Source organism: Phalaenopsis equestris, unplaced genomic scaffold (genome assembly GCF_001263595.1).
Source record: "Phalaenopsis equestris unplaced genomic scaffold, ASM126359v1 Scaffold001038, whole genome shotgun sequence".
In the NCBI taxonomy this organism is placed as follows: Eukaryota; Viridiplantae; Streptophyta; class Magnoliopsida; order Asparagales; family Orchidaceae; genus Phalaenopsis; species Phalaenopsis equestris.
In genome coordinates, this window is record NW_018165477.1 from 117,565 (window position 1) to 130,130 (window position 12,566).

Here is a 12,566-nt window from a genome sequence, read left to right on the forward strand (position 1 = left end):
ATAGTTCAGGGAATGCCGTGAAGTTGAGCGATTTCATGGAAATAGATTTCAACAATCTGCGTGGCATTGTGAATCTTTAACAAGGTAATGTGTCATTTTAGAAATTGTTTTGCTATCACCATGATCGAATCTTTGTGCACTGTGTGATAAGGAGGTTGACAATGAAGTTCATGTCTACTTTAGCTCGCAATAATTATGGTACAGGCAAGGGGATGTATAGCTGAATATTGTGTCTCGGGGTTTTGGCAAGATCACTTTGTCGGCATTGCTTGATTTGGAAATCCACATTTTTGAGAAGCAATGTCCAAAAAAAATCTATTTAACAAGAACAAGAGTCATGTCCTGTTCAAAGTGACATGCCATTCCTTCAACATGGCATTCGAGTAAACAACTTCTCACAAAGAATGCCTTTGGAATGCTTTCTCGATTTCCAAAGAAGAGTTAGCCATTTCCACAATGAAATTGTTGATATTTCAACCAAATTTCTTTGAAATTAGGATCCAATGGAACACAAATATTTTATTATTTCAAAGCCTATTGCTTTCATTTATAGAGCAACAAAGTTCTATATTTATGCTTCAGAATATAGTGAAAGGATGAAATGAATTCTATCGAGTGGCTTCTTTCCCTTTCAATTTGTTTTGATTATGAAAATATTTTAGGGTTTAATGGTCGAAAAAAAAGAATTTGTTAGCTAACATGTAATGGCCTCAATGGGCTAGTTTCCTTCTTTACTTGGGACAACACGAATGGCCACATTGGAAGCATTACAATCCACTTCCAAGTTTTCATTGAAATTTACTTTCATGTTTGAGTAGTTTGTTTAGGGGTGCATCCATTGTGCTGAATTGTTTAATGAGTCGATTATAGAAAGACACCACTTCATAAAAATTCTCACGTAAGGAAATTATTGAGGTATCAGATAATCTAGGATGGCCATAATCTTCTCGCGATCCATTTCAATATTTGTTGAAGTAATGATGTAGCCCATGAAATTAATTTTTTTAGCAAAAAAAAAAGGACTATTCTTTGGTTTATCGAACATCTTTTACTCGCGGGGAGTTTCAAAGATTTTTTTTAAAGGTGTATTTGGTGTTCGTCTTGAGTGCAACTATACATGAATATGTCATCGAATTATACTGCTACAAAAATTTTCAATAAAGGGTCAAAAAATTTGATTGATAAGTTGCATAAAGGTGCTATGTGCGTTGGGAAATTAGAATTGCATAACGACCTGCTTGTAGAATCTAACTTGCATTTTAAATACCGTCTTTCTTTTATTTCTTGTTTTCTTGAATTTGATGGCAGCTATTCTTCAAGTCAATTTTGAAAATAGACATGATCCACATAATTGGTATATTAAATCATTTTTGCAAGAAATTGAAATCTTATATTAGATCGTTATTTTGTTTACAATCTTGATATCAATAGATATGTGCTAATACGTGTCTTTTTTGGTACAAGAAATGCGGGAACATCATATAGGCTTTCAATTTTGTTAACCACACCTTCGACCATATTTTCATTGACTTGTATATGCAGTTCTTTGTTTTTTCTAGTCTTATGATAAGTTGGTCAATGAGGAATGACAAACCACATAATATGGTCGATTAGATACTGAAGCTAGCAGGAAATTTGGCAGGTATTTCCAATTCTAGTATGTTTTTAGACTATTTAATAACGATTGTGCAAGAACACGTGGTGGTGGAATATTCTGATTCCTATCTAAGTCTACCAAAATATAGCCCATGGTAGCCTCCTTTAACGCTTGTATGAACATCAATCAAGAAACTGCTATTTATTCCTTAACTCCTTTGATAGTTTCAACTTTGAGTGGCATAAAAAAGATTCACTCTTCATCCTTTTTGATTGGGTTAATGTTCTTAAAGCCATCATGGATGGTATGTTGATTGTATTATCATGGTCTGCCCAGTAGGAGTTGACAATCATCCATGGGAATTATGTCTCATCATACTTCTATAATTTTATGCCAATAAAATAATGAACTAAACTATCTTTCTTTACCTTGATTTTGCTTCCTTCTCTAAACTAGGAAAGCTTATAAGGATGTGGATGTTCTTAAGTTGTAAGATAACTTTTTCAATTTCTTGTGGACACAATGTTCTCGCAACTTACACTGTCACTGATGCAATTACAAATCTTTATTTGAACTATATAGCTGGTGTTGAAGATATTGTAGCACAACCATTCATGATTGTAGTCAGCATTCAACTGTCAGTGAATTACGAGTTAGTCTCCTTCATCGGCGTAGAGAATTTAATAGCTGCTTATACCATTTGTTTCCTTTCCCTTTTGTTATTTTGGAAGCTTTTCTTTGACTAATGAAATTATCTTGATGATAGTGATTAGGTAAATTTTGCTTATTTCGTGTTGACAACAATTACACGTTAAATTTTTTCACACATTGATGTATTCTTTTTCAAATTGATTGCAATGAGCTTGACCATCTGTACAAGAGGCACTCCTTCAAACTTCGACTCATTCTAGTGTATGCACCTTTTTTATGAATTCGTCAATATTCATTCTTCTTTTGAAGTTAGGTTTGTCTTTTTTGATTCCAACTTCTGATGGATGTCTCTTTGATTCACAATATAGAGGTTGTTGGGGGTGAATTTTCCTTATTTGAATCCTGGAGGTCAAAGGGGAGGTGAACCATCGAGAGGAACATGTCGATATTGATCGTGTTGGTGAGATGTTGAACTCTAGGTTTTCTTTGCTAGAAAATAGCGAATGTTGTTGCATATATCGAGTTTCTTGGTACAATTCCTTGGTCACAATTTCTTGGACAGGACAATGAAGGTTTCAGCTGGGGCAACTTCTTTTCTAATCTCTCATACCAAGATGACACTGCAGCTACGGCAGAAACTCCTCAGGATTGTTAATTTGTGGTTGTAGTCTTTAGGAGGAAGTTTGAATGCAAAACTAACCCAACATTGATATACATTTCATTGGTCGGGGCACAACTTTAGCCAAATGAATGAGAATATAGTGGAAAGAATGAATGATTAATAGATCAAGCTGTTGAATTTAATCATAGAATTAACTACGATATCCTGTGAACCGCCTCCTAAACTCAGAGGCTTAGGATATATAGAAGTAGTAGAAATAATAGCTGTAAGAATTCTTTTTCAACCACTAAAAATTGGTTATTTTTAGAACAAGGATATACATTCATATATAAAGCCAAACTAGCAATGTTATAGGAAAACAAATATTCATGTCCTTAGACTTGCTTTCAAGTTGCTGCCTTGATACTTCCCCACAATCATTACTTGCAAAAAAAATTGTACAACAAATTCAAAAATCGAGCATTTGAGTCACATTCCTTAACTTTTTAAACCGGACATCACCTTAAGTAGCGCTAGCATCTATTAAATGTGGTATCAATTAATTTTTGTTGTTGACATCTCGACATTCATTACACTATCTTGTCGGATTTATAGCTGGCAATATGGAGATGCCTTGTTTTTCTTTGAGTTTACTGGATTTTGGAGCATATATTAGCATATTTTAAAAGGGCTTTGACATAACTTGTAGTATAGTTTGCATTTCATTGATATAAGATTTTTTTAGCTTAGACGTTCATTTCATATCGAGAGTGATTAGTCCACCATGATGTGTGTGATTCATTGGCTTTTAATTTTATTGATTTCTATATGAGGAGTTGAGCTAAGTTTATTCAACCAACCTTACAATCTTAAATGGATAAGTTGGATCCATTAACGCTTGCAAAGTATTTATTGTTTCATTAAGCACATGCATGGATGTTGGACTTGCTAATATAATTTAAAAGATTGGAATACAAGCAAGCCTAGAGAACAAAACATTTGGCTAACCATGGTCTAGAGAATATAGTGGTACCATCTTATTCAAATTTAACTGCCTTTCAAGAACTGAGGTTATGTTTCTATGGAAACACAAAAGATCATTGACTTGTCTAAGAATGCAATTAATTTATATAGGCTTTTTTAGAATGATCTCTTCGGGACTAGTTTAATGTGTCGAACCTAATTTTTGTTCATTAGTTCGGTGAAGGGGATGGAAACAATGAAAGATCAATTTTCAGAAACTTGACCCTGCATCTGTTAAAAGTTTGATATTGATCAATTGGGCTGATATTTTTATGGTTAAACCGCTCCAGGGAACATGTAAAAAGTTTGATCAATTGGTCTGATTTTTGTATGGTTAAATCATTCCAGGGAACATGAAAAATGATTGCTGTCTGAAATTGTATAATAAAAAAAGGACTATTTTGAAACCATTGTTAGCCAGAATAATCGTTTACTTAAAAGATAAGGTAAATCTTTGACGCGATTTTTAATCTCATGAAAATATTTTAAATATTTATATATTTCATATTGTGACATTTAATAATGCATGGTTTATTTTTTAGGTGATTCTTTACATTGCGCAGATTTAACTTTAAACAGTGATTGCACCAAAGCGGCCATCCTTATTTCTTCATTATTATTATGATTTTTATGGCGTAATTTTTGTTTTCTCGAGAGGTCCTGAATCTTAGAAGCATCTTTTTTGGTCAGTTCACTCAACCTTTTGCTGTATTTCTTTTATTTTTTTATTTTTAATGTACATCTCGGCCATATGATCATTTTCTCTCAAGTGCATGTATCTTGTGTTTTCTTGCAGGTATCTTTTGAAGCATGGCACTCAGGAAGCACAAAGCTTCTGGTGATTCATCTTCTGCTGCCTTGGCACCTTTGAATTTCGTGAGAAAGATGCCTGAGAAGGGGAATTCTGCTGAGGCAGATATGAAATCCTGTGTTTCTTTGGAATCTCATGTAGATATAGACCCAAGGGAAGTTTATTTCTTAATCATGCATTTTCTATCAGCAAGTCCATGTAAGAGGACTTATGGACAGTTTTGGAATGAGCTCTTGGAGCACCAACTTTTACCAAGAAGATACCATGCTTGGTATTCCAGGAGTGGTGTGCGAAGTGGAGATGAAGATGATGATGGCAAGTCGCTCCCATTAAGCTATTCGACCTTGGTTGAGAGGTATACCCTTGGACGACTATCTTTGCCGGTTAACATGTTTTGTAGTTTTTATTTTGCTTAAAAATGCTAAACTCCTTCCTTCATTTTTAATCTTTAGTTTTCTCTCTGTTTAGAATTTGCTGTCTTTTGTGTCTTCCTAGACCTAGTCTCGTTGTGGTTATTTCATAATTTAAAAAAATATAATCAGTATGCCGAACTGAATCTTCTTGTGATATTGCACGAAGAATAATCTTGTAGTTTTATGCTCAGGTTTGGATTGTCTGTTGTAATATTGAAGATACTTGTTTTAATTATATTGTAGAAGTATCAATCGTGTCTCTGGTAACTTTAAAATCTTTAGAAGCATGAATGTTTGATATGCAACTCTTAGCAGCTATGTCTAAAGAGGGTGGTTGTCATGGACAAGGACGCTTTCTAGATATTGAAAAAATGGGGCATTTACACACACATCACATAATTATAATGTATCTACATCTCTCACACCTAAACTTTCATATTTATACACTTAGCATCTAAATCATTAATATAACATAAAAATATCACTGCTATAAATTTTTTAAAAATGAAGTACATCTTTTTCATGCATAGGTTTAAAACACTAAGTGCTATATATGTAAATGTAAATACTTAAGAATTGTGTGCTAGGTATGTAAATTTCCCTAAGAAAAGCTAATTAATATTTGCTGAGTATTTGTGATAAGCAAATGCTGATGGTGAGGATTAGTTAACAATCATCATGTGATATGAGCGTTTATGATACTGGAGGAGGAAGCTCAAACTACAAAAGAAACACAATATTATTGTTGAACTGAAAGAGCACGAACATGATACTTGGACGATGAGGACGAGTGCGGTGGCAACAACAATAGGAGAGGGATGCAATGGTGGGAGGAGTACTGGACAGGTGCGGGGAAGAACAGGAGGGCTGCGATGGGTGGGAGGAGTGCTGGACAGCTACGGGGGAAGAGCAGGAGGGGTTGGATGAGGGCAGGCTGGTGATTGGCAACAGGAAGGAAGAAGCAACAGTGGCTTGAATGATGGAACGATAGTAGGAAAACGGACGTACGACAATATACATACCTCATTAGGGTCGAGTTATAGTCGGAGCACCACTCGGATCTTTAGAGATGGTCGCCACCTAGGATGAGGGACTACCGGGGCATTTCCTTGTCTTCGGATACAACCCTCAAAGAGGAAATAGGATGCCATTGGCTGTCCAAATAGAACGATGAATTCTTAGGCAACAAAAGACCTCCTCCCCTAAGCAAAACAACCTCTATATATAAGAGGGATTATGACTTATTTTAGGCAATCATTTTAATTAAGAAATACAATATAATAGGCAAGAATTTATATAGACAATGTTTTAAAATAAGGAAAAGATTAAAAATAATAAGAATTCATAATTTAGAAAATATTTATAAAAGGAATAATTCAGAATAGGCAAAAGCTAATAAAAATAATCTAAATTCAAAATTGGCAAGTTCTAGGAAGGAAAGATGAAAAAAGGAAAGAAGGATTAAGAGGAAAGGAAAGGAGAAAAAGGAAGAGGGAGAAAGGGGGGCAGACCACCCCCCCTTCCCCCCTTAGGACTGATCGGTTCCTCTCCAAAGCCCTTCGTCAGTCTCCTGGGGTTGGGGGAGCTTCGTTCTCATTTACGAAGCTTCCGGATCCTCAAGTATGATGTTAGATCTGCGACATCAAACATGGCTGAAATGATGCAGTCACCTGGTAGGTCAATCTTCTAGGCATCGTCGTTCCAAAACACATTTTGGTAAAATAGGTATCCTCCACCTTTAGCACGCCTTGAGATAGAACTGTAGGTAGAGGAGTATTCTCATTACTCAATTGAGCCATTCTAAGGATAAGCTACTTCTTCCATTCCTCACAATCGGCTGAGTGTAGATGAAGAACTGTTATGGGAGGAGAGATCAGTGTTGGGATGACATTTGTGTCAGACTACACTCAACTTATTAACACCTCCTCAGAAGAGACCTCTTTACTGATAGGACCTGGATCCAATAAAGAATTTCTTCATTAAGCTCCAAGGGCCCATTTCAAAGTTGGGACTCAACTCTTCTATTAGAACATCTAGCGATCGGTACAATGTTGTGAAAATAACCTCTGAATAATCCCTCATAATATTTCCAACATGACACAAAATGACCTCACTTCTGGTCTGTTGGACCTCCCTTTGTAAGGGTAACTTAGGAAGGGGTCTATACATCTAAAAAATCTGCAATGCCCTGATCTGTGGTGGCCCTGTATTGGTGGTCGGCTCTTCAAATTCCTGCCCTTTTTGGATATCCCAAGTTAGTCCTGCTGATGTTTCTCTCACAGTTTGTGAAACCGTAGCTCAGGATACCACCACTTCATCCTCTGTATGAATGCCGATTACATCAAGGCCACAACCTTCTCAAATGGCTACTGTTACTTCAGCTGGAATCTATATCTTGAGGTCAACTAGAATTGGTAGCGTCTCTTCCTTGTGGTTGACAATTGTGGATCCTCTTTGAAGTATGCATCTCTTTCTGCATCGCCGTTTATCTGTTCAACTGGAAGTCGGTTCTCGTTTATGTCATCACCGACTTTAGTACCTGCGGTGTCGTTACCCAACTATTAGATGACACACTGCTCGGTGAAGTAGATCATTCCCCTGGTCGTGCATTCTGCTTCAACCTATCCAAAGCCGTGGCATTTGCAACATTTTTTGGCTGTGACAGTTTTGCTGATTGGTTTCGTTGGATAGTAGCAAGGGGGACGCTTGGTGATGCGGTCTCTCCACTTTGGAAGCTAGGTCAGCGACTTTTAGCTGTTGTAAGTTGATAGGAACTAACACTGTGTTTTCTACTTCATCTTTATGTTTTCTCGTCCCCACTTCGACCTTTTAGTCACGATCGAGAGTAGTATTAATTGGATTTCATCTTCTATGTCTGTAATCCACCACGGATCTCTCGCCGTATCTCCTTCCGAGAAGGCTTGGGCATTTATCTCAATGGTGAAATGGTTAGGGTTTAGGAATAGAAAGGAAAAAAAAATTAGTGGAGGTGAAAGAGGGTAAAAAAATAATTGGGTCAAGGTTGCTGATTTTAAAAATCAGCTAGGGGAATTAGGCTTAAGAACATGTGGCAGTGGAACGGGTATTGGATGGTAGGAAGGAATTTTTGTGGGTATGGAGGACACTAGGAAACCCTAGGTTAGGACTAGGGTTGGACTAGCTCTGATACCAAATGATAATGAAGGAGGAAGCTTAAACCACAAAAGAAACACAATATTATTGCTGAACTGAAAGAGCTTACAAATACGACATTTGGAAAGTAAGAAATACCGACAAACAAATACAACAACAAAAGATATCCACGGGAGATGATGAGGAAAAATATTACGAGGCAGTGGTATGAGAGGGCTGCGGTGGCAGCAATAGCAGGAGAGGGCAGGCCCGTGATGAGGGTAGGCCGGTGATTGGCAACGGGAATGAAGGAGCGGCGGTGGCTGGAATGATAGAATGATAGTAGGAAAATGGACATATGGCAAGATAAATGCCTCCTCCAGGTTGAGCTATAGCTGGAGCACCACTCGGAACCTTGGAGACAGTCACCACCTAGGACGAGGGATAGCCATAGCACTTCCTTGCCTTCAAATACAACCCTCGAAGGGGAAAATAAGACGTCGGTGGTTTTCCAAATAGAACGCTGAATTCTTAAGCAACAAAAGACCTCCTCACCTAAGCAAAAAAAATTCTATATATAGAAGGGATTAGGACTTATATTAGGCAATGCTTTTAATTATGAAATAAAATATAATAGGCAATGTTTTAAATCAAGGAAGACAACAAAAATAATAAGAATTCATAATTTAGACAATGTTTATAATAGTAAGAATTCAAAATAGACAAATAATAATAAAAATAATCGAAATTTAGAATTGACAAGTGCTAGGAAGGGAAGAGGGAATAGGAGGAAAGGAAAGGAGGGAAAGGAGGAAGGGGTCCTCTCCAAAGCCCTGCGTTAGTTGGGCACTCAAGTAGATGCCATTTTATTAAATTCTTTTTCATCTGTTTGGAAGGTTTCTGCACTTGTCTGTTGTAGCAAGCCATAACTTCAATAATTAATGTTGGCTTATGTAGCAATGATGGCAGTCCTTTTAATAAAGGAAACTTGAGCAAATCAATAAACAAAATTATAATAAAGGAAACTTGAGCAAATCAATAAACAAAATTATAGGAGTTTATTCTACTTTGCTTTTTGCTCATTCAAATGTGGCCTTTTAGCTCTTCTACTGCATGTGAATATTGTTGCTGCATATCTAAGTTTTGGAAAGATGGATAAGTTGGTGAGATGCAAGTAACCTTGATCCAAATTAAACTTCAACTTCTGTTGAGTTCCTCACTTGTTCTTTTCCTAAAAATTTCCACATTTCTTATCAACCTCTTCCTACCCTGCGGTAGCTGTTTATCTGTTTCTTATGTCTGTTGTTGAAGGGAGAGGCCAAACAATTTTTATGCATTTCTTCTAAACAAGCAAAAAACACCAAAGGACTATAGTTAACTCAAATGTAAGCTCAACGAATAATCTCTTAGAACAATGAGATGGTTACAGACTTCCACTCAAAAAAAAATTGGCGGTCATATGCCATTAAATTGGAATAGGCCCATGCATATCAGAGGTGTGTTTAGCAAACAAGAATCACATAATTGACTCGTCTAAGTAAAATTGTCCAATTTGGTTCAATTATATAAAAGCCAAGCTAGTTTATTTTGGGACTAACCTGCATCTCATATTTACTTTATCCAGCTTGCAAGACCTAATTTTTTTTTATGTGAACAAAGAAGCCTACAATGAAGTTTTAACTTTGAGGGTATAAGTGGGGACGAGCCAGATTAAATCAAGATATGTATGATTTTACTGTAACCGACCAACAATTATCAATTTTTAGAGTTATCCAACTTGTATCAGTTTTACTGTTGAACTACGATCTCACCTTAAGTGAATCTCTCTAAACTAAATGATACTGGACGTAACCCAAACAACAATAAGCAAACAAATTTTATTATTGAAAAAGTCAATAGGCTGTTACAACCAATAGATGAGAATAGAAATAACACGACACACGACACACAATACACGGCTAAGGTGAATCTCAGGTGGTGGTGGTGGTTGTAGTGAGGAAGAGCAGCAATTTGTTATTTGAGGGTGACAACAACGAGCGGGAAGCAGGATACAACATTCACCAATCCCAGAAGAGGGAAAGATTGTTTTTCCAAGTGGTGGTAGCGAAAGAAGTAGGTGGAAAGCAATGTGAGAAGGTTAGGGAATGGTGGAAGGAGGTTGCGTGGGGTGGCAACAAGGCTGGAAGAGCAAGAAACTATTGGAAAAAAGTTGGGGTGCGGCTGTAGCAATGGAAGGTGGTTGGGAGTGATGTGGGAAGAATGCGGAAGGGGGGTGGGGAAGATAATTACCACTTGGAGACCAAGGTACAACCGAAATACCACTTGAAACCCAAGGATTCTGCCCTTGAATGGAAGAATAGACGGCTGCCGCTTTCCTGATACAAAACACACAAAAACTATCATCCTAAAACGCTTGAAGCAAATATATAAGCTCTAGATAATTTAGGATTTGACCCACAACTAAAAGGAGTCGCCAAATCCAAAAGGAGGGAGTCGATCGTCTCTCCCTTCGCCTGGAATAGTCGGTGTAGGCAGTGGATGTGGGACGGAGACCCCACGCTTGTATGTGTCTTGCGTTAGAAGAGACTTTTCCACATCAGTCTCCCACGGTTAAGGGAGCTTCAGCCTCATTAGTTGAAGCTTCTGTCTCTCATAGTATGACATTAGGTCGGTCACGTTGAAGGTGGTAGAACTACCGTAACTTTGTAAGTTGATCATTCAGTAGTTGCCGACCCAAAGCACATTTTGATAGAATTTATATCCATTCTCTTTTGACACAACTTGAGCTGGAGATGCATGTGGATGAGCATCCTCACAAACCAAGCTTCGGGCAATCAAACCTATAATTGGTTTCTTCAATTCCTCATATTCGTTAGAGTGTATTTGGTAAACAAGTATGTAAGGAAGATCTAACTTTGGCATAAAATCTATGTCAAACCGAGCAACTAACACTAGCAACCACTCAGGAGAGGTCTATTCATCTCTCTCGTAGGATTTGAATCCTATTGTAGAATTTTCTTTCCCATCAAACTCATAAGACAGTTTCCAAAGTTGTGGTTTATTTTTCATGCTTCGACATTTGTTGATGGGTAGACTGCTGAACTGAATTTAATATTCAACTAACTCCATATAATCTTCCATAATTAACACAAAAGAATATCATCTCAGACATGTTGAACCTCCCTCAATAGAAGCAACTCAAGAAGTAAACTATATATCTGAAAAGTTTAAAATTTTTTTTATATGGGATTGTCATATGTCTTGTGTCAGTTCCTCCGACTTAAGATCATCTTGGACCACCAATGTTAAATATGTTAGAGTTTATCTCATGGCCTCAGCTTGAACTGTGTGCTTTTCTCCCCCATCAATTGGAATATGGTACTTCTGCTTTATGTTCTCATATTTTTCAATGTGTACTGTGTCATTACTCATTTCTTCAAGCTCCTTGCTCACTGAATTATACTATCTCTTACTTGTGTAATCTGATTCAATATGCTCAAATATGTGACACTTGAAATACTTCCTGGCTGAGGCAAATTTGAGAATACAGATTAGTTCAACCTGTTCTCCAATCTTAACTAGGGTCTTCTTTGGCGGGGTTAGCTTGGATGTTCTGCTGGATGTACTGCAGCTGCTTAATCTTGGGTTTGAACTCTGCCTATACGATGCGACAGACACCCGAGAATGTTGCTGTAACTGTTGAGGCCTTATGCACATATTTTTCCTATAATGTGTAGGTAGGCACTGACGCTGCATTTTCCTTTTCATCTTTGACTAGATAGTGATCTTGTCTTTTCCCTCACACTGGTGTAGGTGCTTCAAAATTTTCCACCAAAAGAAGACATACTCTTCATTAACTTGCTGGCAACTATCTTTACTATTTCGTTCGACAGGACGTTTTGATACTCAAAGACCAGAGCTACTCGATGAACTCGTCCGTATCCATATGACCGTCCACATAAGACAAATCCACTTATATTTCAAAATCCCTAATTATCTCATATTTTATGCCAATTCTTTAGGGTAATGGTTATTCATCTCTGAAATTTGTCTGGTGGACGAGATTCATTGTATTCATTCGATCGGGCAAGTCACTCTTGTGGCTACAAGCGATTCATCTAGATTGCCTCTTCTCGAAGGCGGTAAGCTTCTGTTGTAGTTGGAGGATTTCCCTTAACACATCCTCTATAGAAGGTTCTCAGACATCTTTTTATGGATTTCTCACAAAAAACATAGTGGCATTTCCTTTTGAATAATTCTTTGACAATAGTCTCTTTGGTGGTGTTGGTGGGGTTTGGGAAGGTGGAATAGGGTGTAATAGGATGATGTAGGGTAGGAAAGAAAATTTTTGGGGGGCTA

At 37.2% G+C, this 12,566-nt stretch overlaps 1 protein-coding gene across 3 annotated transcripts in view; it reads left to right on the forward strand.

Moving 5' to 3' along the window:
• Window positions 1-12,566, forward strand: part of LOC110032850 (bromodomain and WD repeat-containing protein 3) — a 69,630-nt gene that overhangs the window by 2,527 nt on the left and 54,537 nt on the right. Inside the window, exons 2-3 of one of the 3 annotated variants that reach the window (XM_020736619.1) lie at window positions 4,415-4,557; window positions 4,669-5,038. In XM_020736619.1, coding sequence (XP_020592278.1) covers window positions 4,683-5,038 — 356 coding nt within the window. In that variant the 5' untranslated portion in view covers window positions 4,415-4,557; window positions 4,669-4,682. The remainder of the gene's footprint in view (window positions 1-4,414; window positions 4,558-4,668; window positions 5,039-12,566) is intronic. The other 2 variants (XM_020736620.1, XM_020736621.1) reach the window with 2 other exon arrangements.